This window comes from Mobula birostris, chromosome 3 (genome assembly GCF_030028105.1).
Source record: "Mobula birostris isolate sMobBir1 chromosome 3, sMobBir1.hap1, whole genome shotgun sequence".
Taxonomy (NCBI): domain Eukaryota; kingdom Metazoa; phylum Chordata; class Chondrichthyes; order Myliobatiformes; family Myliobatidae; genus Mobula; species Mobula birostris.
Window position 1 is genome coordinate 59,641,574 of NC_092372.1, and position 22,929 is coordinate 59,664,502.

General features: G+C 39.0%; 1 protein-coding gene across 2 annotated transcripts in view; it reads left to right on the forward strand.

Moving 5' to 3' along the window:
- The window catches only part of kdr (kinase insert domain receptor (a type III receptor tyrosine kinase)), a 67,509-nt gene that overhangs the window by 38,042 nt on the left and 6,538 nt on the right, over positions 1-22,929 (forward strand). For both annotated transcript variants that reach the window (XM_072252696.1, XM_072252697.1), the window contains exons 15-27: positions 596-727; positions 2,463-2,569; positions 3,024-3,159; positions 3,659-3,763; positions 8,499-8,612; positions 12,868-12,956; positions 16,918-17,074; positions 17,347-17,444; positions 18,091-18,213; positions 19,972-20,083; positions 20,206-20,305; positions 21,223-21,328; positions 21,423-21,568. In XM_072252696.1, coding sequence (XP_072108797.1) covers positions 596-727; positions 2,463-2,569; positions 3,024-3,159; positions 3,659-3,763; positions 8,499-8,612; positions 12,868-12,956; positions 16,918-17,074; positions 17,347-17,444; positions 18,091-18,213; positions 19,972-20,083; positions 20,206-20,305; positions 21,223-21,328; positions 21,423-21,568 — 1,525 coding nt within the window. The remainder of the gene's footprint in view (positions 1-595; positions 728-2,462; positions 2,570-3,023; positions 3,160-3,658; positions 3,764-8,498; positions 8,613-12,867; positions 12,957-16,917; positions 17,075-17,346; positions 17,445-18,090; positions 18,214-19,971; positions 20,084-20,205; positions 20,306-21,222; positions 21,329-21,422; positions 21,569-22,929) is intronic.

Genomic DNA, 22,929 nt, shown 5'->3' on the forward strand with positions numbered 1-22,929 from the left:
CTTCATTCGGGGCTCTAAACAGTCTTTCCAAGTGAGACAACACTTCACCTGTGAATCTACTGGGGTTGTCTATTGTATCCAGTGCCCCTGATGTGGCGTCCTCTACAACTGAAGGCACATAGTGGATGTTGACCACTAAATTATCCCTTGAGCTCTGTAAAGGAATGAACTACACCATGCGAAGATGATTGTAGGGCAATTGGCAGGAAAAGTAATGAAATTTTCAGGTTCTGTATCATTAAAGGAAGCAACACCATTGCTATCGTTGACCTATTAGAGAAAAAAAACATTTGTTCTGCTGAGTGTCTCCAGCATTTTCCATTTTTATTTGGGATGACTAACATCTGCAATTTGTTTTTTATTTCCTTTAACAAGGATTTGTTCATGATTTATACATGATTAAGTATGAGTTTTCAAATAGTGTACTGTAAGTATTAGTAGAAAAAGCAACACTTGGCAATGTGGCTGTATGATTGTTTTATTGTGCCTTGTTATTCAGCATGTCCTTTCAGCTTTGCCAACACTGCATTGAAACATTGAGTTGTGCAGGAAATGGAGTTTTATTGATTAACACCTTGTGTCTCTGTGCGACCAGGCATTGTTCTTGGCAAGCTGAACAGAACCTTGACTATCCAGAGACTGAAGAAGGAAGATGAAGGGATGTACAAGTGTGAGGCTTGTAATATGCAGGGCTGTGCCGAAACATACGCAGCAATTGCTGTTGAAGGTTAGAAATCGAAATTGAAATATCTTTATTGTCATTGCATAGTGCAATTTGTCATGTACCAATACAGCGAAAATGAGTTTGCAACTCTCATACTCAGTACTATAAAACAAATAAAATAAATAAACAATAAATAAAATCAAGTAACTAGCCAGTACAAGCAATGTCCAGCAGTACAAAAGCGCAACTCAGAGGCATGACAGCCATAAAACCAGTATTAGAGTAGCAATGTAACAAATTTATGGATGATGCTTGATCAATTGGTTCAGAGCAATTATAGCTCTGGGGAAAAAGCTATTTTTCAGTCTGGAAGTGCGGGCATAGAAAATCTTATAATGTCTGCCAGATGGGAGAAGTTCAAACAGATGATTGCATGGGTGTGTATTGTCCTTACAGATGCTTGTAGCTTTCCTCAGGCAGCGAGAGCTGTAGGTGTCCTCCAGGGCCGGGAGCTGTGTCCCGATGATCTTCTGTGCGTTAGAGATGACTCGCTGAAGTGCTTTCTTATCAGCTACTGTAGAAGAAGTGAAGCAAAGCAATCTTCCTTGTATCTACATGGCATACTGCAATTACCTGTATGTCCTGTAGCACGCAGCAATAAATGATATTTGATATAAGAGCAACTGTCATGTCATGCCATCAGGCAAATGCAAATCCATTTGCCCTTATAATTCAAAATGTAATAGTTTTTGATTTGCAATAACATTAAAATGGAATGTTCAATGCACTAATTGCTGAGTCATTTCAGTAACTGAAGTGAATTAACTATTCACTGAATTTCGTCTCCTCTGAGGGGACCACCACTTTGTCATAGGAGCTGGAGGCTTCTGTGCCTCAATGACCTGAGGAGCTATGTTGGGTGGAGTCAGGGCCTTGTGCCCTTGGTAAGGTCACTCATGCCAAACAGGTCAAAGTGTAGAGGCCAGACTAAGAGTGGCCCACTGGTCCTCCAGAATCATGGATTTACCTCAGGGCTAACAACCCTGACTGGTCAGAAAACAACTGTTATGAAACAGCGATGAAGAATCCTTCTATACAGACAGAGATGGAGGACCTTCATTGCTGCCTAAAATGCCAGCGGCATAAGGGGCAGTAAGGAGAAATTTAGTATGTTTTGCTATTAATTTATTTATTGGCAATTTTCCAAAATTAGGTTATCAAAAGAAACATAGTATAGTCTTTTAAAAATAGCCATTTCAGGCTCCAGGACTGCACCAAATGTTTTGAATATATATACAAGGACTTTCTGATCAACTACCACGAGGTACTCATCTGCTGGCCATAGCTCTCTCAAAATGCTCATGCAAGGTTACAATCTCTAACTTCTCTGATCTCCTTACAACCCTTCCTCCCCTCAACCCCCACCCCACTCCCACCCAGGCTATTCATACTTCTCTACCTTCTATACTTAGGAAATATTTTTAAGTATTATTTTTAAAACAAATGACTGTTATGTATTACCTGTTTAACATATTATAAAAGACTGTGTCCTGTACTTTCTTACAATATTAATACATTCATATACTACGTTGTACTGTGGCAGTCAAAGTATCCTCTAATATCATTGAGTAATACCCAATTTGTTTCTTAGATTTCTTTGTAACAAGCTCACTTTGTTACATCTACTTTGAAGTGTTTCAACCCTAATGCAGGATCAATCTGTGTACTTTATTTGTTTCTCAATAAATTCCCACCTGTACCAGTACAAAACTGAAAAGATGTTTTTCTTCTGTGCCAGGAGTTGATGAGAAGACAAATGTTGAGCTGATTATCTTGATTGGCACTGGAGTAATTGCCACGTTCTTTTGGCTGCTTCTAATAATCGTCATTCGAAAAATCAAGCGGGTAATGAAACAATCCCATCATTGTCCTGGGGGAGCTTGCACTGCGTGACAAATGAAAACTGACCATTGCTTTTTCATATTGCTGTTTTCTTTGTGTTTAAAACAACGTGCACATGCTTTTATTTCTTTCCATTAATGCTGCTGCATAATTTAACAAAGGAATGACTAAATGTGTGTTAATTAAAATTGTCATTCATGGATAGAAAGACCCTTGTTGCCCACCCTACATGCTCAGGCCCGCCAAACTGCATTACAAAGAAATCTGAAGTAATTGCGAGTGGGGCGGGCATGTTCAGTTTAGCTCATGCGCTGCCTGCTTTTGTTTGTTTGGCAACATTTAATTCTGGATCATTGACTGTTCTGTGTCATTTCTCAAAAATCACTAAAAGGAGCATGGTTATTCAGCTAGCACAATGAGAGCAGTTAAGTAACTTTGAGTTGTGGTTCTTTTCCAGCCCAGTGATGCAGAACTGAAAACAGGCTACTTGTCAATCATCATGGACCCCGATGAAGTACCCATGGACAAACAGTATGAACAGCTGTCATACGATGCCAGTAAATGGGAGTTTCCTCGGGACAGGCTTAAATTGGGTGAGGTTCCCCACCTTGATGATGCTGTCATGTTTTATCACCTCTTTAGAATAAAATTGCATTCAAACTTTTGAACATAATGAATGCACGGAAAACTTAACATTATGGAGCAATAAAATTTAAGTCTGCTTTTTGTGGGTGCTCAGATTTCTGGTAAAGAAAGCCACAAAGTATATGGTTGAAATAGGAAAAAGCACTTTTACACCCTGCATCTTTTCTTATTTATCAAGTTTCAGGGTAGTAATAATACTTCACTCAATTCAAATTTGTTTAGACGTGCTCTTTCGTAGAAGATTTATTGCTGCAGTTATGCTAAAATTCTATAATTATTTACTGAATGGCAACTCCATTAGAAAAGCAACAATTGGGCTGTCATCATCAAATCTTCTCTTAATCCTATGTGCCATTATATGAATAAATTGTATTACTTACAGCATTTATCAAGAACATTCAAAGAACCTGATTAATTGTTTCATATAATTTTAAATTTTTTCATCAGGAAAACCATTAGGTTGTGGAGCTTTTGGCAAAGTGATTGAAGCAGCTGCGTTTAATATCGAAAAGTACTCTACATGCACAACTGTTGCTGTCAAAATGTTGAAAGGTAAATTAAAATGAGAAATATTTCTTTCCAAAGTATGTAATTTTAAGGTCATTCTACCTCTAATGACTGTTTTTGCAGCATGATTAAGATTTTATTACATTTAAGATTTTAATCTACTTCCATTTTATTAGTGTAACTAATGTATGAAGGTAAATTATAGAACAATCAAAACATAGAACAGTGCTGAACAGGCCATGCAGCGCATAATGCTCTTCCAATCTTGATGTCAATTTATACCAAATGTTTTCCTCCTCTGTGTCACCCATATTCCTCCATTCCCTTCATCTTCATGTGTCTATCTAAAAGCCTTTTAAACTCCAGCAAACTACCTGCTTCCAATACTACCCCAGCGACCCAATCTAGGTACCCACCATTCTCCGCACATGAAACTTGCCTTTCGTGTTACTTTATACTTACTTTCTCTAAAGGCATGTTCTTGGGTATTTGACATTTTTAGTCTGGGGAAAAGATTTGGACTGACTATGCTATAAATGCTTCTCATAATTTTAAGAATCTCTATCATCTCTCCCCTCAGCCTCTATAGAGAGAGCAATGCAGTTTTGTCCAACACTTCCTTATAGCTCATGCCTTCTAATCCAGACAGCATCCTTCACCCTCTTCTGCACCCGTTCCACAGTTTCCACATCCTTCTGATAATGGATGCAGACAATAATCCAAGTGTGTGTGAATACAGATTTATAAGTTCTGTAAAACTAAATAAATTCCTTCATAATGTTATGTCCTTACATATATGCAACATTAGGGGAGAACTCATCAGACCCTTGAAGACATCCTACTCATTAAAATCTCATAGTTTCTGCTGGATCTTTGTATTTGAATCCTTCATGCATATCCTGTATTCCTAAAGTTTAGTATTGAGTGTGTGAATGCATAAAAATTATTCCATAATGATAAGCAGGCATAGAAATTCAAACAATAACACAATAACGAATGTTGCCTTATGTTGACTAGGATTTTATGGGAAATTGTCAGTGAAGTCCATGCTTTACAAGAAGAAAAAGTATAAGTTAAACAAAAATTAAGAACAATCGTTATAAGAATGAACACAAATAGAGCAAAGCATCTGTTTTATTGCAAATTGATCCAAGTGATCAAGGTGATGCTAAACCCTCATGATTTTGAATTGTGCTGGTTGATTCCAAAACCAATTATTTGAATGTTGTTAGCTGTTCTTGTACCTGGTGGTGGGGGACTATAACCTTCTGTACCTCCTACCTGATGGTAGCTGTGAGAAGATGGCATAACGTGAGTGGTGCAGATCTTTGTTCACTTTCTTAGATGCCCCATAGAATGTCTCTATTTTGAGGACTGCACTTCAGTACTGGAGTGTTTCTGGATGAACACTGGAGCACAGAGTTTCAGATACTGATCACCGCAATGAACATAGGACAGTACAGCACAGAACAGACCCTTTGTTTTGTCCATCTTTTAATCTACTCTAAGATCAATTTAACCCTTCCCTCCTACATAGCCCTCCATTTTTCTTTCATTTGAGTGCCTATCTGAGAGTCTATTGAATGTCCCTAATGCATCTGCCTCTACCATCACTCCTGTCAGCATGCTCCACATACCCATCTCTGTGTAAAAAAAAAACCTAGCTCTGACATCCTTCCTACACTTTCCTCCAAACACCGTAAACTTATGCCCTTTTGTAGTAGTCATTTCTACACTGAGCAATAGTCTCTAGCTGTCCACCCTATCTATACCTCTTATCATCTTGCACACCTCTATCAAGTCATCTCTCATTCTCCTTTGCTCCAAAGAGAATCTCAACCACACCCTCTCTAAAGCTTCCATGTCCTTCCTATAATGAGGCGACCAGAAATGAACACAATATCTCGAGTGTAATTTACCCAGAATTTATAAAGCTGCAACATTACCTCTTGACTTTTGAACTCGATACCCTGACTAATGAAGAATAACACACCATACACCTTCTTAGTCCACTTGATCTGCAACTGTGAGGGAATCAATGGATGTGGACCACAACATCCCTCTCTTCCTTTAACCTGTTCAGGATCCTGCCATTAACCCTGTACTCTGCCTGCAAGTTCGACCTTCCAAAGTTAATCACTTCACCCTTTTCCAGATTCAGCTCTATCTGCCATTCTCAGCCCAGCTCTGCATGCTATCGATGTTCTTTTGGAACCTACGACAACCTTCTGCACCATCCACAACACCACCAACCATCTACAACACTTACTCGTCCAAGTCGTAAATAAAAATCACAAAAGAGCAGGTGTCCGAGAGCAGATCCCTGGTCACGGACCACCAGGCTGACTGTGCTCCATCTACTACCACCCTCTGCCTTCTGTGGGCAAGCCAGTTCTGAGTCCAAATGAGCACACGCATGATAGAGTGTAAGCTACTATTGAAATATAAATCAAAGTTTTAGAAAAGTTTGAGATCCTTCCAGTTAAAGTTTTAAAAAACAGAAAAAATGTCTCAAAACAGATGTTGCATTCAAGATATTAGTGTTGATTGCACATCAACACCGACTAACTAACTGTATGCTGTGTAGTGCATTTTTCCCCCATCTGCAGTACATGGCCTGTAGTCTGAAAGTAAGGTTAAGATCAGATCATGATTTGTTGGATGCAATGTGTGCTGACAGTAAGTCAATCGAATGTGTCCAGCAGGCCAGACTGTGCAAATAAGAAAAAAAATAACCGTGCCAAAATGATGACAGACAGAAATAATAAATGGGAAGTTATGGAATTCAGTACAAAATACTGAATGCTGCAGTGTAACCATTTGATCGATGAGGTGTTGTTTAGCCTTGTTTTAACAGTGTTGAAGACCACAGACAAAGAAGTAAGAATGATAAATCAGAATCGGATTTACTATCACTGATATATGATGTGAAGTTTATTGTTTGGCATCTACAGTACAGTGTAAAGCGATAAAAAACCTATAAGTTATAACAATAAATAGTGCAAAAAGAAATGATGAAGTAATGTTCATGAGATCATAGATCATTCAGAAATCTGATGGTGGAGGGATAGGAGCTGTTCCTAAATCATTGAGTATGGGTCTTCAGGCTTCTGTACCTCCTCCTTGAAGGTACTAATGAGAAGAGGGCATAGCTCTGGTGGGGTGAGATGACAACAATAAGATCAATGATCACCCATTCTCTCCCTTGTTGAGGAGGCTGCATTATAACATCAACTGCAGTGTATTAGATTAGAAGAAAAACAGGTGAGTCTTTTCTTCACCTGATGGCAGGAAAGGAAGAAGAGAAATGGCAAAGCTTGCCGCTCTTGTGGTTGCAAGAGAAAATGCAACAGAACAAGGAGTGGTGGAGATTAGAAGAGCAGATTAGTGAATTACAAAGGGGTAATCCTTCAAAATGCTGCAAGGGGAGGTGAGTAGGTGCCTGGTGGTAAAATATTATTGAGCTGGTGGAAATTGCTAAGGCTAATCTGTTGTATATGTGGCGGCTGTCAGGGTAGAAGGTCAGGACAAAGGAGTTGTGTTCTTGTTCAGGGGGAGAGGGTTGAGAGCACAGTCAAAGGAATAGTTGAAATATGGTCAAATCCTCCGACCACTATACTCATGTGGAAAACAATGATTCGGGAAGAAGAAAAACACTTCAGTGTGGAATTGAAGCAAACGTAGGGATGGAAAGAAGTGGAAGAATAGAATGGAATCCTTACAGGAAGCGGGATTCACAGTAGTGAAAATAGCTGTAGTCTAAATAGTTCTGGGAGTCTGTGGACTTGCAATGGATGCTTGTGACTAGCCTAGTTATGAGGTGAAGATAAAGCATGTATGACGTGAATGTAGAAAGTGATAGAATAAGTGATAAAAAATTTAGTTCTATGTGAGTGTGGGAAGCAGCCCAGTACAGTCATTGAGGTACTGAAGAAAGAGTTAATGGAGTGAGTCTGTGAAGAGATGAAAACCACCGTTCCACTAAAAGGCAGGTGAGGTCGGGTTCCATATGAGTGCCCCAAGCAATACTTTGATCTGGAGAAAGTGAGTGGAGTTGAAGAAGTTTTTGAATGAGAGAACAAAGTTCAGCCGGGCAAATGAGTCTGTTCATAAAGGGGAACAGGCTAGACCTCAACAGTTAAATTTTAATGACACACTTTCCACAGAAGCTGCCCAATTTGCTGTATTTCTGGTATTTTCTGATTTTATTTCAAATTCACAGTTCTTAAGACGTTAAGATAATGATTTTGGTGTGCAGATAACAAGGCTAGAGTTTATAACTGCAGGATAGTCACAGCAAAGCATCAAATAGTGACTTCTGAGTAATCTGTCATGTACTTGATCGCTAACTTTCTTCAACAATATTGTTTGCCTGCAGTATAATTCTTTATATTTAACGAGTCAAAGACTGGCTGATATATGCATTTTTAGTGTGTTTAAACAATTAAGCACATAGCTAGATGCTTATCATAATTGCTTCAAAGATATATAATGAATCTTCATAATAAAATTAAAAATGATATTTAGTTTACTTGGGAATCTCAAAAGAGGGAACCATTATCATGAGTAAAATACAATATATTGCACACAAAGTTAACAATCTACAGCTTTGTAACTATCAAAGATTCTGGCATTGTTCTTAAACTTCTACACATGTTCATTGCTCAAGTTTGTAAAAATATATAATTACGTGTAAAAGCCAGCGCGTACCTGTGATGGAAGCATATCATCTGCAGTGCAACAGAGATGGAAATATTCATTTATCTGACCACTGTTTTAGAAGGGGCAACGTTCAGTGAACAAAGGGCATTGATGTCTGAACTGAAGATTCTTATTCACATTGGCCATCACCTCAACGTAGTGAATCTGCTGGGAGCCTGCACAAAAGTGGGAGGTGAGTCAGTGCTCTATCATCATGGACAAATCTCTTCTGGCATTGCAGGTTACCTATGGCTCTTTCTTATGAAGCAGCTATGAAATAAATAAATCATAGCAGTTAGTCTATCTTAATGATATCTACAGTGTTTTCTATGTAGTGTTGGATCACCTTGCATATCCACCTGTGACAGCTCAAAGTACATATATGTGACCATATACAACCCTGAGATTAAATTTCTTGTGGGCATACTCAATAGATCTATAGAATAATAACCATAACAGAATCAATAAAAGACCACCCAACTTGAATGTTCAACCAGAGTACAAAAGACAAACAATTGCAAATACAAAAAGAAATAAATAATAATAAATAAATAAACAATAAATATCGAGAACATGAGATGAAGAGTCCTTGAAAGTGAGTCAGTTGGTAATGGGAACATTTCAATGAAGGGGCGAATGAAGTTATCCCCTTTGGTTCAAAAACTTAACAGTAGAGGGGTAGTATGTGTTTCCAAACCTGTTGGTGTGAGCCCTGAGGCCCCTGTACCACCTTCCTGATAGCAGCAGAAAGAAAAGACCATGGGTGGTGGAGCTGGGGGAGTCCATGATGGTGGATGCTGAATGCCTGCAACAATGTTTCATGTAGATGTTCTCAATGGTGGGGAAATTGTTACCTGTGATGGTCTGGGCCGTATCCACTACTTTTTGTAGTATTTTCTGTTCAAGCACATTTGTGTTTTTATACCAGGCTGTGAGGTGGCCAGTCAATATACTCTCCGCCACACATCAATAGAAGTTTGTCAAAGTTTTAGATGACATTCTGATCTCCGTAAACTCTGAAGGAAGTAGAGGCACTTCCGTGCTTTCTTTGTAATTGCACTTTTGTGCTGGGCCCAGGACAGGTCCTCTGAAATGATAACACTAAGGAATTTAAAGTTGCTGTCCTTCTCTACCTCTAATCCTCCATCGAGAACTGGCTGATTGACCTCTGGCTTCCTTCTCTTGAAGTTTGAAGTTAATAATCAGCTCTTTGACCTTGCTGACCTTGAGTGAGAGGTTGTTGTTGTCGTACCACTCAGCCAGATTTTCAATCTCCCTTCCATATGCTAATTCATCACTACCTTTGGTTTGGCCTATGACAGTGGTCAATCGGCAAACTTTGGAGCTGTGCTTAGCCAGGCAGTCATAAGAGTAAAGTGAGGGGAGCAGGGGACTAAGCACACTGTTTTGTGGTGCACCTGTGCTAATGGAGATTGTGGAGGAAATGTTGTTGCCAATCTGAACTGACCGGGAAAATGAGAAAATTGAGGATCCAATTGTATAAGGAGGTATTGAGGCCAATGCCTTGGAGCCTATTGATTAGTTTTCAGGGAATGATGGTATTAAATGCTGAGATATAGTTGACAAAGAGCATCCTGATGTATGCATCTTTGCTGTCCAGATGTTTCAGGGTTGAATGAAGACCCAATGAGATGGCAGCTGCTCTGGAGGAATTATAGTTCATTTCACTTGTGGAAAAGTTAGGAAAGTGATGCTGAAAGTAACTCAAAAGTGAATTTTTTCTCCTTAATAATCATCAAATGGAAATTGGATTACAGTTGATTTTAAGAACAGGAAAGCAGCAGCTGGGCTAACATTTCAATAAAGTAGAAGTTCATCGCAGTGCTACGTGCTCTGAATCTGCTTTAGAAATAGTAAAGTAATTGGTAGCCTTCAGCTCATTTTCAAAACTATTGGATAGTGCCCTGTTGAAACACAATTGTGTTTTTTTACACAGCAGACAGTACTGTAATATAGTTTCCAGTGTTTTTCCGAGTGAGAATTTGCACCCCAGTGAGCTTAAAGGGAGCACAGAAAACAACCCTTGTAAAGTAAACCGCAGAACTTGGTATTCCCAACTTTGACCCTTGTTCTGGCTGTGGATCCACATTACCACTGATACTCATGTAGTCGACTTACTATCCCTGGATTCTTGTGAGAACACAGAGCCAGGGTTAATAAATCAATAAGTAATGAGCATGTGTTGGCGTGTGGCCAAGTGGTTAAGGCATTCGTCTAGTGATTCAAAGGTCGCTCGTTCGAGCCTTGGCTGAGACAACGTTTTGTGTCCTTGAGAAAGGCACTTTACCACACATTGCTCTGCGATGACACCGGTGCCAAGCTGTATGGGTCCTAATGCCCTTCCCTTGGAGAACATCGGTGGTGTGGAGAGGGGAGACTTGCAGCATGGGCAACTGCTGGTCTTCCATACAACCTTGCGCAGGCCTGTGCCCTGGAAACCTTCCAAGGCGCAAATCCATGGTCTCATGAGACTAACGGATGCCTATATTGAGGATTTGGTATACTAATGTGTGAGCAGGATGCCAAACAATCAGACAACAGATCATTAGAATTCTACGCCACCATTCCATCCACACTTTTGTTGCTATTTGTTGATGTCAAAGGAATTTACCTGAACTTATCAGCATTTGAGTTCCTAAATGATGATAGCTCATCACTGAGAGTGTCTGATCAGTGTATTAAGGCTCACCAAGTTCATATCAAGGTTATAAACTTTCTTTTAAATGTGGAACTCTGAAATCATTCAACTCATTATAGGAGGGACGTGGAAGCTTTAGAGAGGATGCAGAGGAGATTTACCAGGATGCTGCCTGGAATAGACAATATGTTTTCTGAGAATATGTTGAACAAGCTAGGGCTTTTGTCGTTGGAGCAAATAAGGATGAGAGGTGACCTGATTAAGTTGTATAAGATGATAAGAAGCGTAGATCAAGTAGATTGCCAGAGACATTTTCCCCCAGAAATGGCTAATATGAGAGGGTATAATTTTAACGATTGGAGGAAAGTATAGGAGGGATATAGGTTTCTTACACAGAGGATGGTGGCTGCATGGAACACCCTGGCCGGGATGGTGGTAGAGCCAGAAACATTAGAGGTATTTAAGAATCTCTTTGATAGATGATAGAATAAATGGAGGGCTATGTAAGAGAGAAGAGTTAGATTGATATTAGAGGACAGTCTCATGGGGCCAAGTGCCTGTACTGTGCTAAGATATTTTATATTCTATGTTCAAAGAGGTTCTTTGGTCTATCATGACTATAGAAACTCTTTAAAAAAAACGCTTAGTCCTACTGCCCCAGCCATTCCCCACAACATTGTAGATAGTTTATTTTCTTTAAAGTACAGATTGTTAACCTTCAGAAATGGGGCATGCATTTTTCTCTAGTCAATCACAAGGCAAACCACCACATGCTACTTGCATCATGAATATGTGTGATGAAATTATTGATATTTACATATTACAAATAAAACTAATCCTTCTTGAAAATAATCATTGAATGTTTTTCCAGCATAAATTCAGCCAGAATTTCTGATTGTACAGCTTAATGAGTACAAAAAACTCTTGTCATCTCCCCTGCAGATTTTATTCCAATTGTTTTGAATCTAAGCCAAGTGGCTGTTTAATTGCCTGCCAGTTGGAACAATTTCTACTATAACAAACCTTTCATAACTTTCAGCCCATCATTAAATCTCTGCTTAACTTCCCCTGTTTATTCTTCTTATACTTTATTCTTATACACAGTCATGGGATTTAGTTATAGAGTCATAGGTTTACGGCATTAAAATCGGCCCCACAGCCCAACTCATCTATACTGACTGTGTTGCCCAGATAGCTCGTCCCATCTGCCCACTTTTGGCCTATAGCCCTCCAAACCTCTCCTAACTAGTACTTATCCAGATGGCTTTTAAATATTGCTAATATGCCTGGCTCAACCACTATTTCTGACACCTCATTCCAAGTAGGCACCAACCTTTGTGTTAAGAAGCTGCCCTTGATGCCCTTTATAAATCTCTCGTCCCTGATCTTAAGTCTATACCCCCTTGTTTTTAGCACCTCCTTCCTGAGAAAAAAAACTATATGCTTTCATCTTGCCTATGCTCTTATGATACCTCTATCAGATACCTCCAATCTTGACAGGGTTCAATATTCCAGGTTAGATAGCATCAGCAAATAAAAAATAAAACAAGTTGAAACTTCATATTAATAAATTGTTACTCGGTGACAACCAGAAATAAATTAATAATTTCAGATGAATTGTTGCTTCATTTAATAATCTTTTATAGAGTTTAAACTGGACTTGGAATATTACTGTTTGGCTGGATTTGTGCAGTGTTGCATGATGGAATAGAATAACCACTTGTGTCTATTGTTATTGTGCATTTCTATCCTATATTTCATTCTGTTACTGCTGCTCTTCTCTCTACAGGTCCACTGATGGTGATTGTTGAATATTGCAAGTATGGCAACCTGTCAAATTATTTGAGAAGCAAGAGGAATGACTATGTTCCTTACAAGGTAGATTTATGATACTCCTTTTCATATTTGCTGTTCCATGAAGATTTCTATGAGAAATTAATTCACTCATTCACAAAAATTTGAGATTAATTGAATGAAAATACATGTACTTAGTTTCTCGTGGTCTCAGAACGCCTCACGGCCAATCAATCACACTTACAGAGTATTCATTGGGGTAATGCTCGAAAATGCCCACATTAGATAACCAGTCATCTCTTTCCGGTACTGTAATCATGATATCTATTACACTTATCGAAGAGGACAGGTGGTTTGACATCTGATCCAAAGGATAGGACGGAACGCAGTACCCTCTCTGTTCCACTGAATTATGTGTTGGCCCTGAATTGTTACTCAAGGCTCTACATTGAAAACCCGCATCTTGTTGTTCAGAGATGGGATTGTTACTGAGTGAACCAAACCTTTATGTTGATATTTAAATTCCCTCTGACTGCCTTAAGCACTAGGCAACCAGATTCAGATGTGAAATATAGGTTTTTACTGGTGCAGTAAGAACCGATTATTGAGTAAATGGCATTCACCTCTTGAATTTATGGTTCATGTACTGACTGGAGAAAATATTTTTCATATGGTTTTCATATTCTGTAATTTTATTCCCAATATGTACCCTAGGTTTTATTTTCCATTACACCTACCATAAAACAAAAGTGGTCCTGGGATAATCTCCCTCTCTCATACCAGAGCCCTACTTAACTCTTAATCTCTTCCATATTGTAATTAAATTGAATTGGACAGTTCTTTTGCCTTCAGCTGTCTGAGTTGACCAAGGAATTGTTGCACAGAGGAGAAAATCACATAGAAAGGTTAGGAGACTTGTCCTTAAATCTTCTTTAAAATTGCTGGTGGGAAAGTAAATTAATGATTATCAATCGCAGTTTCAAAACTGTTTTGTCCTGCTTAACCATACTCCTTAGAACTTTCATCAAAGTTGCTGGTGAACGCAGCAGGCCAGGCAGCATCTCTAGGCATCTCTAGGGTCTCGGCCTGAAACGTCGACTGTACCTCTTCCTAGAGATGCTGCCTGGCCTGCTGCATTCACCAGCAACTTTGATTTGTGTTGCTTGAATTTCCAGCATCTGTAGAATTCCTGTTGTTCTCCTTAGAACTTTATGTAGGCTTATTTAAGGGAAACCTGAATTTGATATCCCTTTGCCTCACACAAACAACATTGTTCAGTAGAAGAAAGAAAGAAGTCATTTGATACATTAAGCCCATAAGACCATAAGACATAGGAGCAGAATTAGGCCATCAAGTCTGCTCCACCACTCCATCGTGGCTGATCCCGGATCCCACTCAATTGTGTGTGTAGCAGATGGACCACCAGTATCCTACAAGTCTGCTATGTAACCATGAGGCTGTGGGTATGTTTGAAATCCTTTAAAAAGTTCAAAGTTCAAAGTGAATTTATTATCAAAGCACACATGTACCCATAAATAACACTGATTCATTTGCTTGTGGGCATTCACAATAAATATTAAGAACCACAATAGAATCGGTGAAAGACCGCTTGCAACAAAATAGACAAGCAACTAGTGTGCAAAGGACAACAAACTGTAGAAATGGAAAAAGAATAATAATAAATAAATCAGCAATAAATATTGAGAATGTGATGAAGAGTTCTTAAATGTGAGTCCATAGCTTGTGCTCAGTTCAGTGTTGGACTGAGTGAAATTATCCCCTCTTGGTCAAGCGCCTAATGGTTGAGGGGTAATAACTGTGCCTGAACCTGGTGCTGTGGGTCTTGCGGCTTCTGTACCTTCTACCTGATGGCATCCATGAGAAGAGCGCAAGGCCTGGATGGTGGCTTCCTTGATGATGGATGCTGCTTTCCTGTGACAGTGCTCTAGGTAGGTGTACTCAGTGGTGGGGAGGGCTTTACCCATGATGGACGGGGCTGTATCGCTACTTTTTGTAGGCTTTTCCATTCAAGAGCTTTGCTATTTTCTTAGCAAGCTGTGATGCAACCGGTCAATATACTCTCCACTGCATATCTATAAAAGTTTGTCTAAGTTTTAGATGACATGCCACATTTATGCAAACTTCTAAGAAAGTAGAGGTGCTCTCATGCTTTCTTTATAATGGCATTTAAGTGCTGAACCTAGGACAGGTTGTCGGAGATGATAATGTAAAGTTGCTGACCATTTGCACCTCTGATTGCCTCATGGATCTCTGGTTTCCTCCTCCTGAAGTCAATCATCAGCTCCTTGATCTTGCTGACATTGAGTGAGAGGTTGTTGTTGTGGCACCACTCAGCCAGATTTTCAATCTCCCTCCTATATACTGATTTTTCACCACCTTTGATTCAGACAACGACAGTGGTGTCATCGGCAAGCTTAAATGTGGCTTTGGAGCTCTGCTTAGCCTCACAGTCATGAGTACAGAGTGAGTAGAGCAGGGGGCTAAGCACACAGCCTGGTGATGCAACTGTGCTGATGGTGAAAGTGGAGGAGATGTAGTTGCCAATCCGAACTGACTGGGGTCTGCAAATGAAGAAATTACGTGTCCAGTGCACAAGGAAGTATTAAGGCATGGTCTTGGAGAATAAAATGTATTTTAAGTAATAATACCTAATAATTGGAGAGTGAGATTGTTTTGAATAAACATTCTCTGTGGTAATCATACTTGCCTCTTTCTTTTGACCTGTATAAATGATCTAGGATTGACTAAGACAGTCTGAGTTGGTCAGATTTGCTGGTGATATTCTACAATGGGGTGAATGCTGCAGCATCTGTCAAATAATGATCCAAATAAAAGATATCCTTACTCAATCTATAATTATATTAGACCTTTCATTTCACTGAATCTTGAATGTGAAATCCTCATTCTCGTATTCCAAAGCTGTTTCCGTCTCCTCTAAAGTTTCTGTGCACTTACTTTTCTTGAGTTCTTGCAAATCCACGATCGACATTGCTGGGTCAGGTGCCCAGGCCCTAAGTCCAGAGGCTTAAACTTCCTTTGTTCACCTTTTTTTACCGCTTTAAGGTGGCTTATGTCTTCAAAATGGAAAAGAAGATTTTGGCAATACTCAATGGATACAGGCAATGACCACAGAGAGGAAGAGGGTTAATTTTTCAGTTTCAAAAACCTTCTTTCAGAACTTCTGCCACTTTGATCGTCTTTACAAGGTGCAATATAAATGCAAGCTAACTATACAGCTGGTCTCATTGTCTGATTTAATAATAAAAATGGGCAATGGGGTGTGCAAAGTTTGAAAAGAGAAGCCTATTATATAAATCTAACAAGCTATTAATTCAGAGTTAAAACAACCCATTTGGCAGCGTCCCATTGAAAACAATAAGAGAAGAATACAACAGGAAGGTGTTTCCACACAAGTCTCTGTTTCATACCCTCATCTGAACCTATTGCCTTAATAAAATGAAAACCCTGCCAAAAGAAATCCTATGTGGATGAGTCATCTTAAACAATGAAATTGAAATTATTATCCTATAGACACAAAAACAATTATGGCACGTTTCTAACACCACCATGAAAGTTGATTTCAGCTGCTGAAATTTACAAAAAGTGTTATCAGTAAGTCTCTGTGTGATATTCCGGGACAGCAGAACGATTAGCTTGTGCAGAATCTGTTTCAATTTCCCCATAAAATTCCCTGTTACTTCTCTTCATCCATGGCCCACACCACCATCCTAACGCCATCAACCCCACACATCCCCTGGGCAATGCCCACCGCGCACACATACATGTACACATACATACACACACACACACACACACACACACACACACACACACACACACACACACACACACACACACACACACACACACACACACACACACACCCCATTATATGAACAGGTCCATCAGAGCTCATCAACTCTGCTGGGAACACACCTAAACTGATGATGTAATCACATGTCTGATATATTGTATTTTTATATAATTAAATGTCATTTGTGGTTTTGTTTTTCTGTTACTGTAGAATAAGGCAATGAGGTTAAAACAAATGAAAGAGAAGGATCCTGCTGAGGTGGACAATGAGTTTAAACGGCGCTTGGACAGCATTGCAAGTAGTGAGAGCACTACTAGTTCTGGCTTTGCAGAAGACAAATCCCTGAGTGATGTGGAAGAGGAAGAAGGTAACGTGATGATAAACATCACTCTAACTTTCCACAGCTATCATTGCTGGATAATTGAACAATATGGTAAAGAATGAAAATGTTTTAATTGCACATTTAACTGTTTCTTTCCATGGTTTTGGATAGATCAATTGTCCAGTAGGGTCTAATGTTGGGGTTAAAAACAAAGGAACATTTACAATATGTAATAAAAGATGCAAATAAATGTACTCTGAAATATGACCGATGCCTTTGGCTGAGCTCTGCATTTTCACACTTTTTGCTTTTCACAGTTGCAGATGACCTCTACAAGAACTGTTTAACGCTGGAGGACCTTATCTCCTACAGCTTCCAGACAGCCAGGGGGATGGAATTCCTGGCCTCACGCAAGGTGAGGGACCAGACCTTTATCTTAAGCAGAGATAACAGAAAGATTTCTAACATATCCCTAAATAATGCAACATCATAAATTATGCAGTTATTTTGAAAATATACTCCTTCTGAAACATACCCATGTCAGCTTCTCTTAAATACACTGGAATACATTCTAACTTGGACAATGGGTGAGAGTGAATGGACATCCTATTCTGCACTTATGGGAAATGAAAAAGCAGGGAGAATTAAGGCAGTTGTTGATTAACTACTACCAGTTGCACACGCTTTTTCTCTTCTATCTATTAGAGTTATGGAGTTATACAGCTTGGAAACAGGTCCTTCAACCCAAATGGTCCACGCCGACCAAGATTCTCATCTAAGCTAATCCCAGTTGCCTGTGTTTGACCCAAATCCCTCTAAACCTTTCCTATCCACATACCTATTACCTATTATCAGGCACATTGTCTTCAATTAAAGGATCTATAACTCTTGCCTAAGATACTGTACATTTGTGATCATCTATGGATATTTTCATGTCACATGTAAATCACAATGTGTTGCCAGTGTATCAGGTGAGGATGTGATCTATCCAGTAATGCCTTTTGAAAGAAAAAGATAAAATATAGTAACTGCAATAATAATTTTCTATTTTCTCTTTTCAGTGCATCCACAGGGATCTGGCTGCACGTAATGTACTCTTGTCAGAAAACAATGTGGTGAAGATATGTGACTTTGGTTTGGCTCGAGATGTTTATAAAGACCCAGATTATGTTCGGAAAGGAGATGTGAGTACACGCATATCAATTTGCTTTGAATCTCCTAATCAATAACCTGCAGAAAGTGAATCATGGGCTCAGATGTTGAAATTAAGATATTGAATGATATTGGAGCTGGGCTGATTTAAGTTCCATTGAAATAAATGGAGGAAAATCTGAAATGGTGGAAAGATCCCTCCATTGCCTTCTATGTGCTGAGAAATATGTCAATGACTTGAATGATGGAATTGATGGCTTTGTTGCAAAGTTTTAAAACGAAATGAAGGTAGCTGGAGGGCAGGCAGTGAGGAAGTTGAGAGGCTACGGAAGGACTGAGACAGATTAGGAGAACTAACAAAGAAGTGGTAGATGGAATACAGTATCAGTAAGTGCCATCCACTTTGATAGACATTTAGAAAATATTCTAAATGGAGAGAAAATTCAAAAATCTGAGGTTCCAAGGGACTTGGGAGTCCTTGTGCAGGATTCCCTAAAGGTTCATTTGCAGGTTGAGTCTATGGTGAGGAAGGTAAATGTGATGTTAGTATTAACTTTAAGAGGACTAGAATGTAAAAGCAAGGATGTAATGTTGAGAGTTTATGATGCACCGGTGAGGCCTCAATTGGAATATTCTAAATGGCTTTGGGCCCCTTATCGAAGAAATGATGTTCTGACGTTGGAGATGTTCAAAGTAGGTCCAGGAAAATAATTCCGGGATTGAAAGGCTTATCATATGAAGTACTCATTAAAATTCAGAAGGATGAGGGGTGACCCTATTGAAAGCTATCAAATGTTGAAAGGCCTCAATGGGGTAGATGTGGAGAGGATGTTTCCTACGGTGGGGAGTTTAAGACCAGAGGACACAGCATCAGAATAGAGGGATGCCCTGTCAGAACAGAGATGAAGAGGAATTTCTTTAGCCAGAGAGTGGTAAATCTGTGGAATTCATTGCCACAGGCAGCTGTGGATGCATATTTAAGGCAGAGGTTGATAGATTCTTGATTAGTCAAGGTATGAAGGGATACAGGGAGAAGACAGGAGTTTGGGGATGAGATGGAAAGTTGGATCAGCCATGATAAAATGATGGAGCTGACTCGATGGGTCGAATGGCCTAATTCTGCTCCTATGTTTTATGGTCTAACTAAGTTTTATCCCATTGACTATACAAAGACAGTAACCAGCATTGCGAAATCCAAGAGAAGACTTAAAGAAAATTCAAACTTTGTAATGGTTTATGAAATTTTAGTTCTAAATTTGGCATGAGGATGTTTGCCCATGAATGTACCATGTATTCTCCCTTTGGCAGAGAGAAGTGTATTTTATTGGGACTGCTCTTGGAAGTGCTAATGAAGAACCTCTGACCCATATACAGCAGGTCAAAAGAGAGAACAAATAAATTATTACGCTTTTTGATTATCATTGTGACCCTATCTCTTCTTTCAGTTGGTCCTGACGAAGGGTCTCCGCCAGAAACGTTGACCTTACCCCTTCCTAGAGATGCTGCCTGGCCTACTGCGTTCACCAGCAACTTTTATGTGTGTTACTAGTTAAAACATATTCAGCAACAGTCTCCTGCCCCAATTAAGCAACATAGTGTCCCAAATAAAGGAAGGGAATCCCAACAATTCCCTTGAATTTTTTTTGTTCTTTAAGAGTTATCCCAAATAAGTGGCTGCTCCAATTAACCGATGTCCCAATTAGCTGGAATCCAATGTACATCCTTAAGTCACACAATTAAATATAAAGCTAAATGTTTGTATTGTATATTAAAATGTATTTTTTTCCTAGGCACTGCTTCCACTTAAATGGATGGCACCAGAGACCATCTTTGACAAAGTTTATACAACACAAAGTGATGTATGGTCTTTTGGAATTCTACTTTGGGAAATATTCTCATTGGGTACGTGTCTCCAGTTACCTTGGTAATGAATAGTCAGAAAATCGTTTGGTGGTGATTTGATAAAAGGTGAAGTGAAGCTCCCAGATAACTGCAATGTTTTCCCTTTTCTAATCACTTCCCAGGTGCCTCTCCATATCCTGGTGTTCAGATAGATGAAGAGTTTTGTCAGCGACTCAAGGAAGGGACTCGAATGCGATGTCCTCAATATGCAACAACAGAAATGTAATTCAGTTTCCATGTCATATAAATTATCTTTCACAGAATGTAATGCTTGGAAAATACAAAGTACATTTATATTCAAAGTGTGTATACTATTTACAACTTTGAGATTCGTCTTCTTACGGGCAGGCAAACAACTCATTCAGTCAAACAATTCAGAAATTCGTATACATAAAATTACTGCAAGACCATTTGTTCTCCCAGGTCTATTTTCTCCATAATATTGGCTGAAAACAGAAGGAAATCATTTTTGCTATTTTTGCTTGTGCCTGCTTTTGATTCTAGACTTGCAGACTCTTCCTTTTTAAGTACAAATGTAATACCCTTCTAAAAGTTATTACTGAATCTGTCTCCCCCATATTTTCAGTCAAATACTTCCAAATTGCAACTGCCTCTGTTAGAGGAAATCCATACATTATGCTTTGGTTGTTAACTATAATTTATAAGATATGTCATTGCTAAGAAATTAAGAATTTTAGCATAGCATGTTGCTGTCCTAGTGGGTGCTATGGTCAGACAATATGAACTGTTTTATCTTTCTCATGAAATTATTGAAACCAATGAGTGTTTGAGGAAATCTTTGGTGTTAAACACTAAATACTAGTGGACCATGACAGCAAATTCTTTGATTTCACATAAATCTAGAAATTTTTCATCCAAGAAGTTTAAACCTAAACTGGCACTCCCTCAGTATTAATATAGATCACATGAACCTATATGCTTCTAACTAAAGTACGAAATCCAGGCTGACATCTCAAACAGCTTCCATTATTTTTCAGTTTCTTGTCTTTTTTCTACCTGCAGACATGTGCATTCGCATATGCATATCCAAAACGTATGAAGTGAACATTCCTCTTCAAATTAATTGCTTCATTTTATTTATTTAATCTTTAAACACAACAATCATTCTCTCTTGTCAGTTATCATACAATGTTGGATTGTTGGCATGGAGACTACAAAATGAGACCAGTCTTTTCTGAATTGGTAGAACACTTAGGGAACTTACTCCAGACGAATGCTCAACAGGTAAGCTTGGGCTTTGTCAAGATGTAAATGTGTTTCAAAGTATTTTTCTTGAAGCAGCATATGTAATAATTAGATAAATATTTTGCGATTTTAGGATGGCAAGGATTATATTCCACTTAACATGTCACTGACTATTGAAGATGATTCGGGGCTTTCTCTGCCAACTTCACCTACTTCCTGTATAGAGGAAGAGGAAGGGAGTGATTCAAAGTTTCATTATGACAACACGGCCAGAATACGGTAATTACCTTAATGGACATCCTACCAATCCTCAGGGTAGAGCAGGGGAATAAGAGGTGAATGAACAGAGGGAAATAAAAGGAAATATTGCTCAGCTGCTTCTTCTGGCCTTTCAGCTAGAGCAGACAATTAGACGTCAGACTTGCAGGGATGTGACAATGAATTGGAAGCTTGTCAGGAAAATCCATCAGTGGATAAAATTTAAACTATCAGAGTATCAGAGAGATAAAACCATGCACCAGATGACAATTTGGTCACTGTATCTGGCAATAAATAATAAAATATTTCACTGGTATAGCTAATAAAAATATTTACAAAATGAATACTCAAAAAATCTCATCAGTATGAAATGACTACTCAAGTATCATAGGTATCATTTAGACTGGAAGACCACAAGACATAGGAGCATGGTTAGGCCATTCAGTCTATCAGGTCTGCTCAGCAATTCAGTCATGGCTGATTAGTTTTCCCTCTAAACTCGATTCTCCTGCCTTCTCTCTGTAATCTTTAACACCCTTACTAACCAACAACCTATGAACTTACACTTTAAATATTCCGAATGACTTGGTCACCGTAACGGTATGTGGCAATGAATTCCACAGATCCATCACCCTCTGGCTAAAGAAATTCCTCCTCTTCTCCATTCTAAAGGGACGTCCTTCTATTCTGAGGCTGTTCCCTCTGGTCCTGGACTCCCCCACTCCACGTCAACTCTATGTAGGCATTTCAATATTTGGCACAGATATCATAAAATGTCATAGTGCGGAAAATCTTCAGCCGCCTTTCACCAGTGAAAGAGACATTTGTCCCTGACTCAGAGGAGCATTCAAGATCAAGTGGAATTGTTGGTTTTGAATGCAACTAGTGGATGCCTGTGATTCTTTATGTAAAAATTAGACGAGGGTAAGAGAAACTGGATTCAGCCACAGAGGGAGGCCAGTAATAGGTTTCTGTAGGCGCGGAACAGTCACCATTATAGTAGAATTCCAATAGTTTTCCGCCCCTGATGGACCCTACTTTCAACAGTTGCCAAACCAAAGGGCCAGCTTTAGTGTGCCTCTCAGGCGTCTTATAATCTGGAGGCTGGGCCTAAGGAAGTTCCAACTGAGGAATTCCTGGTTCTAAATAACTGGACTTCCTGTAGTTTCCCCACTCTGTTCCATTGAATGTTGTAACTAATAGGTGCTGTAGATAAAGAACGTTTTCTTTTTTTTTCAAATATTAGCCACATAGATTGGTGAGATCACTTTGCTTTGGTTTCTTCTATGAGCATTCCACTAATTACTAATACCTACAATCATACAAATATAATGACATGAAACTTTTATGATTCATAAGTGATTTGATGAGACAGTGTTCCA